Source organism: Brassica rapa, chromosome A07, assembly GCF_000309985.2.
Source record: "Brassica rapa cultivar Chiifu-401-42 chromosome A07, CAAS_Brap_v3.01, whole genome shotgun sequence".
In the NCBI taxonomy this organism is placed as follows: Eukaryota; Viridiplantae; Streptophyta; class Magnoliopsida; order Brassicales; family Brassicaceae; genus Brassica; species Brassica rapa.
The window spans coordinates 23,717,326-23,732,078 of NC_024801.2; the positions used below are offsets into that span (position 1 = coordinate 23,717,326).

Consider the following 14,753-nt stretch of genomic DNA (forward strand, 5'->3'; position numbering starts at 1 on the left):
TATACTTTGTGATTCATTTAGACATCGTTTATTCATTTATCTTTTCACCTAAAGCACATAAAAGTTAAATGATCTTCGGTCGTTATTACAATTTTCCCAAGGATCATTTCCAACGATATAGTGCACATATTTGTTCTAACTTGGAAATCAAATTATCGTAATTTATACTATACAGTGCAGTTTTGTTTCTTTGGAAATGAAATCATCGTAATTTCTATTACAGTGCAAAGATTTGTTCATTTTTTACAAATTTTTCTTTCTGTGTACGAATTTTTTTTTGGCTAGCGGTGTTATGTGTAGTAAATTTCTATTAAATAAAAGTTTCGATTCATAGAAATGCAGCTTCTACTGATTTATGGATGCTGGATTAATCGCAGGTTCTATAGTAAAATAGAACCATTTTGTCATAATCTAGAGTACTGTAGAAAGATTTATATCATAGATGTGGTGCAGATAAAACTGTTGATCGTGAATATGCGAGTTTTTTTTATTATTTTTTTTTTTTACGTCAAAAAGCCATTCTATTACTCAAACTTGAGGTGGTCTGGGTAACAAAACCGGAATAGAACAACCAATAAAAAGTAACTCCCTATGGAAGGATGGTGAATATGTGAGTTACAGTCTAAAATAAAGCATATAATCATTGTTCGTGAAACTATTGATCATAATTACATAGTGTGTTTCGAGTTTACTATTCAATTGGATCAAATGTCCATCATCTATAATAACAATAATTATGTAAATAAATATGCATTCATCCGCCTTGATCGTTAAAAGGTTTGTCTTCCGTAGTGACGATTACACATAGAAAAGAAGAAGGGATGCTTTCTCAACACCACCAAGGTGAATGAATGTGGCAAAAAAAGAAGAATGGACTTGGGCTTTTGTAGACAAGTGGACTTATGAATATTTTATATTGTCTATCTGTGGAGGCTGACACCTAATCGCTTTTGTTTGTGGAAAACGTTTTAGAAGAGGGGGATTTGTGTTGTGTGTAATAAGCTTTCCTCAAATCTTCTCTTCCTTTCCATCCAAAACGAAATGAACAATCTCTATTCACGGAGATTCAAGTCCCTTTGATTCACAATCTCAACTTTGTTGGTCCGTCCCAAACAAACTCTGGTAAAATTTTAATGATCTTTCTATATCCACCGATCGACGATCACGATCTCACAGTAACACACAAAATCTTATGATTATGTTATTTTATCGACTGATCGGTTGAAATATGCAACTAACCATTCTGATCTGGGTTTTGTTTAATCAGTTGTGAAGATCTCTACAGTTATTGATGTTTGATCATCTGTGATCTTATTTGGCTTAAGCATCAACATCATTTCTCTCGCTACTCTATATCACGATCGGTGTTCTATCCCTACTTAGCATCAATCAAAGGTAGCTCCTTTTTTTTTGTTTCTCACCAAAGATTCTATCTTTACCAATGAAACTAACTATATAGATCACAGGACTGAACAATGCACTAGTCATATGGTTTTTGCTGATTTTCAGTGAGTTTTATTATATTAACATTTGGTTGAGAGCAGTGCCCAATGGATACTACTACTACAACATCAAATAGTATTGTTAGCCCTTCTACTACGCTACAACTCTGTAGCATCATCCCTGAGAATCCCCTCGCGGCTATGGAGTTGCCATTGCCTTCCTTTCTGTCTCTGAAACGACACTGCCTTGGCAACAACTCTGCTCCCGGAGAGTTCTTCTTGGCTTCTTGTCCTTCCATTGTCCTTCACCTCCTCACAACTTGTGACTTGTCTCCTCGTGACCTTGCCAAACTCGAGGCAAGCTCTTTCTTGTTTCCATGTCTTTGTGTATGGTTGCTGATTTTGTTTTTTTCCTCAGGCGACGTGTTCCTTCTTTAGGAAGCCTGCAAACTTCTCTCCGGACCTTCAACTCTCCATCTCAGAGGTCGCAGCTCTCGACATTTGCCTAAAGAAGTCGATATTCGAACACATGGGAGAGGAAGACCGCCAAGAGATCAAAAGGAAGTGCGGAGGCTCCTGGAAGCTGGTTCTGAGGTTCTTGCTAGCTGGTGAATTAGGTTGCAGACGTGAGAAATCACAAGCACTCGCTGGTCCTGGTCACAGCATTGCAGTGACATCAAAAGGAGTTGTTTACTCTTTCGGATCCAACACTTCAGGACAACTCGGACAAGGAACTACTGAAGACACTTGGCAGCCTAGACCAATCAGGTTATACTCACTCACTTCTCTGATTTATTCAGATTTTTTAGCATTAATTAATGTTGAAGTGTGCATTGAGTTTGCAGATCACTCTCCGGGATCAGGATTATTCAGGCAGCTATTGGCGCTGATAGAACAATGTTAATAAGCGACGCTGGTGAAGTTTATGCCTTTGGGAAAGATTGTTTTAGCCAGCCTGGATTAGAAGACCAAGAAACTAAGCTCATCACAACTCCACAAAGAGTCAAGTCCCTGACGGAGATCTTCGTGGTTCAAGCTGCTATTGGATATCATTTCACAGCGGTTTTGTCTAGAGAAGGGAGAGTCTATACATTATCATGGGGAAAAGATGAGAGACTTGGTCATGGAAGTGACCGTAACTGTGTGTTGCCTCATCCTTTGTTGGGGCCCTTGGAGAACATTCCGGTTGTGCAAATTGCTGCTGGTTTTTGCTATCTTCTTGCTCTGGCATGTCAACCTACCGGCATGTGAGTCCACACTCTATGGTCTTAACCCGGTTAGCATGTGCTTACTTTTCTTTGCTTGTGTGTAGGTCGGTTTACTCTGTTGGATGCGGTTTGGGTGGGAAGCTTGGGCATGGTACACAAGCCAGTGAGAAACAGCCTCGGTTGATAGAGGAGTTCAGTGTTTTGAAGATGGAACCGGTTATGATCTCAGCAGGGACATGGCATGCTGCGGCGGTGGGGAGAGATGGGAGAGTCTGCACGTGGGGTTGGGGACGGTTTGGCTGCTTGGGTCACGGAACCGGAGAGTCTGAGTTGGCTCCCAAGGTGGTTGAGGGATTAAAAAATGTTAAAGCAGTCCACGTCGCCACAGGAGATTACACAACCTTTGTTGTGTCTGATGATGGTCAGGTTTACTCATTTGGTAGTGGAGAGTTCGCCAATCTTGGTCAGGTGAGTCTCTCTGTGTGTTTTTGTTTTCGGTGTTTGAGACAATGGTGTCTTTATTTTCATTTGGGGGTTTTCAGCAGGGGGATGAGGATGACAATACACTGACACCAAATCTGGTTTCGTCGTTGAAGGAGATAAAAGAGCGTGTGGTTCATGTGAGTTTGACAAACTCTATATCATGGGGTGGTCATACATTTGCAATGACAGAGTCAGGAACGGTCTATGCGTTTGGGACAGGGGATAGAGGACAGCTTGGGGTGGAGCTTGGTGATAACTTGACGGAAAGAGCTGAACCGGCTAAAGTTGTCGGTATTGATCTTTCTTAAAGATGTAAAAGAAACCCCATCTTCTTAGTTTAGGTTTGCATCACCATTGATCTTTGCTACTAATGTTTTAATGAAGTGGTTGTACATAGTAATTTAGTAACATGAAGGTAATGATGACATGTAAGAATTGTTAGATGGTTTATGTTACTTTTGTTAGTTTAACCGACGAATCAAGGAAACAAATAAATGTTTCTTTAGATATTCTGCGTTGCAATTTTACATTTTGGCGTGTTTCGTTTTTTTCTTTTGTAAATTGCCGTTGATGACTAGTTACGTCTCAAGAGCAAGGACCTGTAAACTATAGGGGGGAGGGTGGAGCAAGAGTTTGATACTTGTATCTAGAAACATTTGTGAGTTGTAACTGCAAGAAATCTATATACCAATAGTCAGAACATATAGACATGTTTCAAAAGTTTTTTTTCAGATACAAGAAACATAGTTCTTATTTTATGTTTCTGATTGTATATAGATTGGTTTCAAGATGCAATAGTCATCCTACTTACTAGTATATAATTATGCCAACTCGTTCTAAAGTTAAAAAAAAAAGTTACCCGTTTTAAGATAATAGTCACCGTAATTATCTAGGTAATTGCTAATTAGTGTCATAGCTTAATTGACCATTACCGAGATTAATCATTAGAATGAATGACTATAATTTTGTATTCATTTCATACTGAATCACACATGATTCGATCATTTGGAGGTTGACTATAACTTTTTTTAACTACTATTAAAAAAATGCTTACTAGCATTAAAAAGTGCTAGTAATTTTTTGGGGTTTAACTTAAAAATTTACTAGCATTAAAGTTAGCAAAAAAAAATTTACTAGCATTAAAACTGAAAGAACATACTGAAACATGGATCATAATAGAAGACAAAGATATATTTTTTCTTCAAAAAAAAAAGAAACATGGATCATATATACAGCTTTCGACCCTTGGTATTATTGATTGCCGTTATAAACTCTCATTGAAAGACACCAACATATTAATTGGCCAATCCCGTGAGATGTGTAGGTTACTAAAATTAGTAAGGATTATGAAAATTATTCCCAAATAAAATGTGCACTATATTACTACTAGTATAGTTTAATTGGTCGTCGGGACACCTTAATCACACCCGTTATGATTATCAAATACTAGTAGACAAACAAATACTGATAAGAACTCATCAAATTAAATACTTGGATTTTTAATAATCGAACAAACTAAGCAACCACAGTTTAACAAGTCAAACATTCATATAAACACAAATAGATGCTTTTACAAGTTTATTAGTATATCTTTTGACAACACATCTACTATTTTGTCTAAAAATTACAATATCTAGAAGGGGGTGGGGGCGGAAAATTCATTATTATATAAAAATTCCTGGTACGAAATGTCAATAGCGAAATGAGATGAGATATCATCATTATCAGCACATGGCTGCCATGTGACTCCCTCTTTCGTGCCACCATTTCTTCAGGGATCTCATCTATTCATGAATATGTCCATACTATATGTTTATTGTTTGCCTCTTTATATATAGTTAGTTACTACGACTGATATAAGAGCAATGTTTTTAACATTATATTATTCGGTATAAGAATATTGGGTCTAATCATTTGTGTTTCTCAATGATTAGAATGCATTTTCTTGTATTTCAATATTTGTTTTACCCGTTCCGCCGTTTGTCCAAGCCATCGCGTTCCGCGTATGTATGTAGACCGTTGACGAATATACTAATCGTCCGCAGTTGACAATAAAGCTAAACTTATGCCAAATTAGAATTTATCAAATAAATAGTTAATCAATTTCGAATTCTAGACTCCTTAAAACGGCTAATCTATTGCAATAGTTTATAAGGACCCTAGACGTATATTAAGTTATCGTATCAAGATGTCGTAAAGTTCTTTACTTTAGGCAATTGTATTTTCTTGACTCTTCGTGTATCCTGGCGATAAATAAACAGAATAATGTCTGGATTTCGGTAGAAATTAACAGAATTGTTCTTATACAAGGGAGAATATGAATTAACCATAGTCTATATGGTCCATAGTATAACAAACAAGTAACTATGTTTAAACTTTTAATACTAATAAATACATTTCTGATCATTCCTTTATTTCTTTCTTTTTCTTTTTTTGAATGATTAATTTTTATACAAGAATATACTGATTCTACAGAAGTGATCCAGAATAATCATGTGTTACTAGGTGTCTATCTCATATCTCTGTAGATGCTAAAATATTACTTTTTCAGTGGCCAGGATTTGAATCCTGGTAAATTCATCGTATTGAGTTTTTGTCCTCAATTTAACCACCAGCCATGGTTCCTTTCGCAATGAAGCATACATGTTTTAGCTTAGAGAACACGTGGCCCTCCAGGTTTCTTTAGCGACATGAAAATCTATCTTAATATGTTTTATCTTTTCATGTAGCTATAGATTTTTGAAGTTAGCAAAAAAAACTTTAGATTTTTGGCAATGAGAAGGGCTACAAAGCAATCTAGATAATAACTACACGATTTAACATGTGAAACTTAATAAATGTCACTAGTTAAAAAGAGCAGAATTGCAATTTAAAAATAATAAAAATTCTGATGAAAAACTGAAAAGAAAAATTTAATATTTGATATATTTTTATTTGTTTAGAATCTGCATTATACAGGTTTCATATATATTCAATTAATTTCGTGAAATCGCAAAATGTGTGAATAAAAAGACGTGATTTTACTAGTGTGACTAGTAAAAGTTAATGAAACACACAATCATTCCATCATTTTGAACATTACCAGTCATCGTATACAGATAAAAAAAAATGTTCGAATCGCATTATATCGATTCTAATGATCCCACTTTTATCAAGATATCATTGTAAAAATCCTAGGTCTCTCGTTTAATATAATGGGAAGCTACTTTATATCTTTAAAGTTGTGATATCTCAAATCTCTTATATCTTTGTCGTTGATCTTTTAATTTTATTACACTTTCTAGTACATTTATTTAATCTTTTAATCAACCAATTTCTGCAAATTTGTTGTTCTACTGAAGTTGGTTTGAAACATATTATCTCATCAGCCTTTTTTTCAAAAAAAAAACATATTATCTCATTGAAAAGTTCAGATACGGAAAAACGACTTTGGTACCGAAAATTAAACAAAAAAAAATGATTGTTTGAATTAGTTTTTGGTTTTAGTTTTTAGTTTTTAAATTTTGGTTTTAGACTTTAAGATTTTTATTTTCAGGTTTTTGATTTGGACAATTCTCTTAAATATCACTTTTTAATTTTTTTTTGTCACCAAAATAATCTTCAAAAGAAAAATGACCAAAACAGTATTTTTTATTTTGAAAATTTTAATATTTATTTTTTATTTTTTAAAATTTGAAACTTCATCCTCAAAACACCATCTCTTAACTCTAAACCATAATTCTAGATTAGTTAACCATGTAATATAAATGTATGTTTACCTTTTAATAAAACTTATTTTGGTAAGAAAAATAAATTAAAAAAAAACTATCGTAGAAAATTTCTCTTTTGTGGAGTTTTGAATTTCAGCTTTTGGTTTTTGGTTTTAACGTAGTTTTTTTTTCAAAAAATTATCAATGCATTATTTTAAAATAATAAAAAACTACCAATAAAATATTTAGAAATTTTCAATAAAAAAATTAAAAATATTGTTACTGCTATTTAAAAATAAAAATGTATTAACAATTTTAAATAAAGTTAATTTTAAGTATCATACTAAAATATAAACCACAAAAAATCTATAAACTATACAAAATTAAAAATAATTCAAATTATTAAATATTTATTAATTTTTATATATAATATATTTATTTTTAACACTTGAATGGATATTTTTCAAAATTTATATAATATATTGTATTAATTATATTTTTATGCTTTAAATTTTTTTAGTTATTGTTTAGTGTGTCTAATAATTATCAAAATTATTAAATAATTTTATTTATAGAAATTAATAACTAGTGGTTTACCATTAATTAATATTATATATAAATATCATAATTTATTTACAGATATGAGACACAAATAAATGATTTACTTTAGTGTTTTAATGATATCTTATCTAAAAAACTTGTATGGAAAATTTCTCTTTATAAGATATTATTTATTAATTATTAATAATACTTTCTATAAAAAATAAAAAGAAATTCGTGTGTATTTTTGCCCACAAAAATGGATTTTTGGTTTTTTTTCATAAATTGGTTAAAATTTTGAAAAACTAATTTAGAGAATCTATTTGTTAAAAATCTTGATTGACAAATTCAATGGTTTTTACTAGGGCTGTTCAATATGGTAAAACCGAACCGTACCGAACCGAAATAGACAATATGGTTTGGTTTTGGTATATACCATATAAACCGAATGGATATAATTTTATAAAAACCGTAAGATTTGGATATGGTTTGGTATATAACCGATTAAACCGAATAAAACCGATTAAAAGTAGAAACATGTAAATATGTATCTATTTTATAACAATACATGAAAATCTATTTGTTACATAAGTTAAATTTGTGTTAATAACTATTACCATAATTTTATAGTAATAAAAAACCTTAATTTGTAGAACACTTGAACTATAACTAAATAACAATACATCACAATTCAGACATCTTATTTTCTAAGTCTTTTTTTTATCTTTTTGCTTTATTTTAGTTTTCACTAAATTAATATGAAGATTGTAAATTTGATGGACAATAATTAATAGAAAATTTTCAATTGAAAAGCATGACTTTAATGAACACTAAATATGGAAGAGTGGAAAAACTTTTCTTTTATGTTTTTGTTTTGTTTCATATTTTTATTTTCAAAATTTCAAGCTTTGATTTTAGTTATAGATTTGATTATTTTATTTGATGGTAGAAACATTTTTATTTTTTTTTTCATTTATTTGAACATGTAATATATTTTTAATAAATGATGTTGTTCACAATATGACTCTAAAATTCATATAATATGATCTCAAACAAAATAATTATGTTTTTTTTTGTATAAAACCGAATAAACCGAAAACCGACGGTATATAAACCGAACCGAACCGAAGTAAATATGGATTTAGAATGGTAGTTATATTTTACTAACCGAAATACCGAAAACCGAAAATAACCGAACCGAAACCGAACCGATATCCGGATTGAACACCCCTAGTTTTTACAAATGCAAAAATTAAAACTAATACTTGATTGGACCAAAAAATGTTTTTTTACAAAAAAAAAAAAACAAAGGCAATCATCATCTTAATATTGATGACATTATAATGCTACCAAACCTGTCAGATTGCAAACTAAAGTAAAAATTAAATGTTTCCGTACCTATAATAGCCTTCTATTACATTTTTGGATAACACGGCAATAATTCTTTTTTTTTTCGGTTACCTTTATAGCAATTTTGGTTCAAATGAATTATTTTTTCAAACTGTGGTTCCAATTAACTTGGATGAAACTTTCTCTGGACAAACTTGAAGACAAACCATATAGATAACAGAATTGAACAAGTTCTCAATCAACATGCCATCTCCGAGCCGATCACTGGAAAAGCAAGATGAACGAGCCATAATTTTTAAGAACCACTTGCTAGTTGAGTGGTTTTCTAAATTCGGGCTGGTTGTGAGCTTTTTCAAAAATAATTGATTAGATAACCCCAAAAGGTCGAATGATTCCACAAAATTACATCTGTTTGTTAATCACAGCATTCCAAAAATTTATGTGAAATCTAGCTTCTTTCACTTTCATTCCACCATTTCATTCCAAAATAGAAATATTTATGATTATGTATTTATGAAAATAAGCTGTTACCATTCAAGCCCAAATTAAGAAACTCGGAGCTATAACTAATTAACCCACGGCTATCCAAAAACTGGTGGTGTGAGAATGGCCAGTGGGATAAGAGGGCTGACGGTGGAGGGCATGTTAGTAATGAACGGTCAAGATGAAAGCCATGATTGTATGGTGTGGTCAGACAAGGCTCACATGGACGGACATGACATTTAAGTGGTTATCCACGTCAGCCACTGTCTCTAATCCAAAACCAAAGTCGGTTTCCGATTAATGGATCTAGAAACCGGTTCGATGTGTTCATTGTCAGAAACTAATTGAGTTTATGAATAGCGTTAGTTTTGTGAGTCAGCAATAATTGGCAGGGGAAATGGGTGGGTCCATTAATCCATTGTCTTAATTAACTCCTAATCATTCAAAAATGTGTTACGAAATGGAAATTTCAGAAAACATAATTTGAGATTATTAAATAGACCGACAAATGTAAGTGATTACGATTTTCTTTAAAGCTAGATAATCTTTTTGCTTACATCTTAAAGAACTATATAATGTTTTCGATCCAGAAAAAAAAAGAATTTTAGCTAAAGAAAATAAACGAAGGATGATAGTTTAATACATTGTTTTTTCTTTGGGTAATATGGGTCGTCCGGGTCCGAACACCTGACTAATCTTGGAGGTCAGGAGATAAACTATGTAAAATATTATCGATTTTCCAAATATGTGTAGTTTATGTGGCCGTAGTTTATATATGAATGGTAAATTTCAAATCTGGGGTGTTTAACACCTTTTCAAATCTATTGTACTATTCGAACTCGCTTATGTGGGCAGTTTTGAATCTTTTGATAGTTGTTGCCAAAAGAAAAATGTTTGTATTGTTACTCTCTACTGTTAACATCTATAGATGTATGCATGTATTAATGTTTCATGTAACTTTTAACCATGTATCACTCTGTTGTGACTGTGTTGTATTTTCGTCATATCGTGGTAGTTGCATATTTGTATGCTTGTCAAAGTACTTATTATGAAGTTAAATTGTCTTAAGTTTGTAAGTCGTACAAGCAAAACAAGATCATTAGTACACTGGAGAGTACAATACATATCGTATATGACATTATAATTAATTAATATATATATATATATATATATTTATACGGTAGTATTAACAAACCATATATGCAACTGCAAGACGATGCATGAATTATTATCATCGTTATTACTAAGAACGCACAGATTCTTTTCAGTTGAGATTGGCCGGGCGCGCAATACAAGTTAGTTTTATTTTTATCAGCATTGTTTTTTCCTGGGTCAACAACAGTATCCCTTATATATTAAAAGAGAAGCATTGTAATAAATGCATTCACATTATAATAGACACGTGGCAGCCTCACAATGATTTGATAATAAATATGTTAACGCGTTCACACTATAGTCATAAATGTGTTCACACTAAGTACTTTGTGATTTTTTTAATATAAAACTCACATACATAGTTCCAATAAAACTCTGGATTTTTCGGTTCGAATAAAAATAGATAACGAATCAAAAGCCAAACTATATATATATTATTTTTATTGTTTACAGATAAAATTGAGCAAAATATTCATAAATTTTGATTCGATTTGTTATCCGTTTTGATTTGAACCAAAAAATCTTGATATTTGAAACTTTACGAAACAAATCAAATACTAAAATACAATATCCAAAAAAGAAGCAAATCACTAATACCAATATTTTTAGGAACATATATCTAATTCGATATGTTATATGCATATATACATATATGAAAAGAATTATATATATTATACTTTATATCAGTTTTACAATATAAATTTATTATATTAGGTACTAGAATTAAAAGGTTATATAATGTTTTATTTTTGTAATAAAATGTTATTATTAAATTATTTTTAAAATTTTATTTTATTTACGAATCAAATCGGATATTCTTTAAAATTCTAAAACATTTCGGATATCGGAGTCACCGAATATCTAGGTGGCTAAAGATCGAATTGACAAGAATGCTTCCAAATATCCAGATACTTGATATGTGTCCACCCCTATTTACGAATATAATTTTATTTTCTTTTGATGAAAAAATGACTAATGTCAAGGTCTTTTTTATTTTAAATAAATTTTAATTTTATCTTTCATGTATTATTCTGAACAAAAATGTCATTTAATATTAATTAACAATATCTTTATATATTTTTCAACTATTTTTATATACTTTTTACATAAACATACATGTGCACCTTGATGTGAGCATCTTATAACTAAGTATTCACCACAGCTGAAGTATCTAATTTTTTTGAAAGTTGAAATATTTTTTCTTAATGTTTCTTTCACTACCGACCAAATTGTAGTGAAATGATTTGTCTTAATAATTTTCTTTTCTTTTTCTTAAACTATCATTTGTTTAAAAACTATAATATGAAACTATTGGTTCGACATGACAACTATCTAAACTTCATAATATGAAAATAAACATATAATATTAATTTTAGGTTTTTATCCGAAAAAACCAAAAAATCAAATGTTTTAACCGAATAAACTAAAATGAATATTAATTTAAAATAATAGTTATATTTTAGAAGATTAAAAACAAAAAAACGTAAAACCTAACCAATATCCAGATTAAACAGATTTATTGTCTTTTTTATTAAAAATAACGAAACTAATAATCACATTCCGCGCAAGGCGCGGGTTATTACCTAGTTGTTTTATTAAAAAGGTGATTAAAGAATCACCAGTTAAAGAAAGCTAAATATTAATACGTTATACTTACACAAGTTATTGTAATTAACAAATTAAGTTTATGTATGATCACGACTTCAAGTTCTTTAACAAATGACTCAAACACGAACGAACATGTGTTTACGCAACAATTTTCTTTTTGAAAATAAATAATCTATCACGTCCCTTAATTTTAGCCAAAATTTTGCAATAAATTCCGCACTAATATGTTATTACGAAGTCTAATCATATTAAGAAATTGCACCACCTTAGTTTGTCAAAACATTTTTCATCAAGTATTTGTATTATATTATCCACTTGACATGTGTACATATGCGCTTAGAATATCCGTCAAATTGACCAAAATAATTGAGAACTTATAACTAGAAAAATCAAATTTCTTTTCTAGTTATTTAATAGTTTAGCATAGGTTTTCCGTACTCAGCGAAACCTACGTAATGTATCAAAGCCGATGGTGTACTTTATACAAGCTTTTTTAGCTGGTTGCGTCGGCTCCATTGTCTATCAGCAACCATTCGAAAGATAGGTGAAATAATGCACACCGATGAACAAACAAGGTGCTTACCCAAAGATCTTGGAAAACTATGTATTAACTATTAAACTATACAATCCAGAAACTCACAAGAGCTCCCATAGAAGTTATAAAATGAACCAAGTTAATTTTGATTATTTTCTCTATCATATTCAATACGTAGGTATTTTTTTCAATCATTTCTCCTTTTAGTACATATAAAAAGAAACAAAAAAGAGTGGGCCATTCTTTATTTAAAAATATAAATTGATTGGAGGAGATTTTCCTATATAAAGAGCACTTTCTCACCATTTTATCTCATCACCAAACAAAAACATTCAAATCTCATATACTAAATAACATCCTCTTGAGAGACAATAAAGAGAATGGCACTTCTTCACTTGTCTCTCTCCCTCTTCTCATGTCTCTTCCTTGTCCTAGCTCCGACTTACGTTGCTTCCTCTCATGTCTCCGACCCTGAACTCGTTGTTCAAGAAGTTAACCAGTGCGTATAAACTAAATCTTTCTCGAATATATTTTTCTTGTATCATCCGCATTTTAACATTGTTGTGTATATATTTGTAGACATATAAATGCTTCTAGGAGGAATCTTGGTGTCCTCTCATGTGGGACCGGAAATCCAATAGACGACTGCTGGAGATGCGACCCCAAGTGGGAGAAAAACCGACAACGACTAGCTGATTGCGCCATTGGGTTTGGCAAACGCGCAATAGGCGGCCGTGACGGCAAAATATACGTGGTGACCGACCCGAGCGACAAAGACGCGGTTAACCCTAAACCCGGAACGCTAAGACACGCTGTGATCCAGGAAGAACCGCTATGGATCATCTTCGCACGTGACATGGTCATAAAGCTGAAAGAAGAGCTGATCATGAACTCCTTCAAGACCATAGATGGACGTGGAGCGAACGTCCACATCGCTGGCGGCGCGTGCATCACTGTCCAGTACGTGACTAACATCATCATCCACGGCGTAAGCATCCACGACTGCAAGAAGAGAGGCAATGCTTACGTTAGAGATTCTCCATCGCATTATGGGTGGAGGACTGCGTCTGATGGTGACGCAGTCTCTATTTTTGGTGGATCCCACGTGTGGGTAGACCATTGCTCGTTGTCGAACTGCGCGGACGGTCTGGTCGACGTGATCCATGGGTCGACGGCCATTACGATCTCTAATAACTACTTGACGCACCACGACAAAGTGATGCTTTTGGGACACAGTGATTCGTACACGAGAGACAAGAACATGCAAGTCACCATTGCTTTTAATCATTTTGGTGAAGGGCTTGTTCAGAGAATGCCCAGGTAAAAAAATAAAGTTAACTTTTTAGTTTTTCTCTACACAGGTTTGATATTATTTGAACTAAAAGCCTATCATTTTTGGAAAATGGCAGATGTAGGCATGGATATTTTCATGTGGTAAATAACGATTATACGCATTGGAAAATGTATGCAATTGGTGGGAGTGCGGCTCCAACGATTAACAGTCAAGGCAATAGATTTCTTGCTCCAAACGATAAAGTCTTTAAAGAGGTAGTCAAGAGCTATATATATATATATTTATATATATCTATTTTAGTTATATGTATATCTAGAGTATAAATTGAACTACAACTATATGTGCTTTTAAAAAGGTGACTAAATACGAAGATGCACCTCAAAGCAAATGGAAGAATTGGAACTGGAGATCAGAAGGTGACTTGTTCTTAAACGGTGCGTTCTTCACGCCCTCAGGTGGAAGAGCTTCTTCAAAGTATGCAAAAGCTTCTAGTCTGTCCGCTAGACCGTCCTCGTTGGTAGCTTCCGTCACGGGCAATGCTGGTGCTCTCTCTTGTAAGAAAGGATCTCGATGTTAATCTGATCCATCTACTAAAGTTATAATGTATCTAATTAAATTGAAAAAGGATGTTCTCGTCCTACTATGTCAATATTTTGTTGCCCTTTAGTTTTTTTAATTATGGGGAGGGTTAAAGTTGTAAGTTGGACTTGATGTGTATACTAAAGTATTGTATGGATTCCCTTTGGACCAATGGGTTTCTTTTAAACTTTTTGGAGTAGGGACCAATGTATGTTGTGGTGGGGATGTGTGCAAGTGCTGCAAGATTGTTGATTCTATATTTATATTGTAATAAATGAAATCTACAACAGCTTAATTATCAACTGGATGTTGCATTTGAAGTTGAAATGTGAAACATATTGTCTTAGTTGAGAAAATATGCTTATGTTTTTGGGATGGCATTTAATT

At 32.3% G+C, this 14,753-nt stretch overlaps 2 protein-coding genes across 12 annotated transcripts; both read left to right on the forward strand.

The window, feature by feature from the left end:
- The first annotated feature begins 851 nt into the window (after positions 1 to 851).
- LOC103831200 (ultraviolet-B receptor UVR8) lies at positions 852 to 3,644 on the forward strand. 11 transcript variants are annotated; one of them, XM_009107076.3, is made up of 7 exons: positions 913 to 1,122; positions 1,268 to 1,395; positions 1,485 to 1,799; positions 1,861 to 2,210; positions 2,288 to 2,689; positions 2,755 to 3,118; positions 3,193 to 3,644. In XM_009107076.3, the coding sequence occupies exons 3-7, from the start codon at positions 1,551 to 1,553 to the stop codon at positions 3,439 to 3,441; spliced, it is 1,614 nt and encodes a 537-aa protein (XP_009105324.1). In that variant the 5' UTR covers positions 913 to 1,122; positions 1,268 to 1,395; positions 1,485 to 1,550; the 3' UTR covers positions 3,442 to 3,644. The 11 variants fall into 11 exon arrangements, with proteins under 11 accessions (XP_009105326.1, XP_009105324.1, XP_009105323.1 ...); XM_009107075.3 differs by having other exon boundaries at positions 1,510 to 1,799; XM_009107077.3 differs by having other exon boundaries at positions 1,545 to 1,799.
- An 8,420-nt stretch (positions 3,645 to 12,064) lies between these two features.
- Positions 12,065 to 14,623, forward strand: LOC103831201 (probable pectate lyase 5). Its single transcript, XM_009107079.3, has 4 exons — positions 12,065 to 12,992; positions 13,073 to 13,813; positions 13,903 to 14,041; positions 14,143 to 14,623. Exons 1-4 carry the CDS (start codon positions 12,874 to 12,876, stop codon positions 14,362 to 14,364), a joined length of 1,221 nt encoding a protein of 406 aa, XP_009105327.2. The 5' UTR covers positions 12,065 to 12,873; the 3' UTR covers positions 14,365 to 14,623.
- Positions 14,624 to 14,753: the final 130 nt, after the last annotated feature.

Coding starts and splice junctions, on each gene's coding strand:
- LOC103831200 (XM_009107076.3), top strand. CDS start 1,551: ATGGATACTACTACTACAACATCAAATAGTATTGTTAGCCCTTCTACT. Junction 1,800..1,860: donor GTGACCTTGCCAAACTCGAG/GCAAGCTCTTTC, acceptor TTTTTTCCTCAG/GCGACGTGTTCCTTCTTTAG. Junction 2,211..2,287: donor TGGCAGCCTAGACCAATCAG/GTTATACTCACT, acceptor TTGAGTTTGCAG/ATCACTCTCCGGGATCAGGA.
- LOC103831201 (XM_009107079.3), top strand. CDS start 12,874: ATGGCACTTCTTCACTTGTCTCTCTCCCTCTTCTCATGTCTCTTCCTT. Junction 13,814..13,902: donor CTTGTTCAGAGAATGCCCAG/GTAAAAAAATAA, acceptor GGAAAATGGCAG/ATGTAGGCATGGATATTTTC. Junction 14,042..14,142: donor ACGATAAAGTCTTTAAAGAG/GTAGTCAAGAGC, acceptor GCTTTTAAAAAG/GTGACTAAATACGAAGATGC.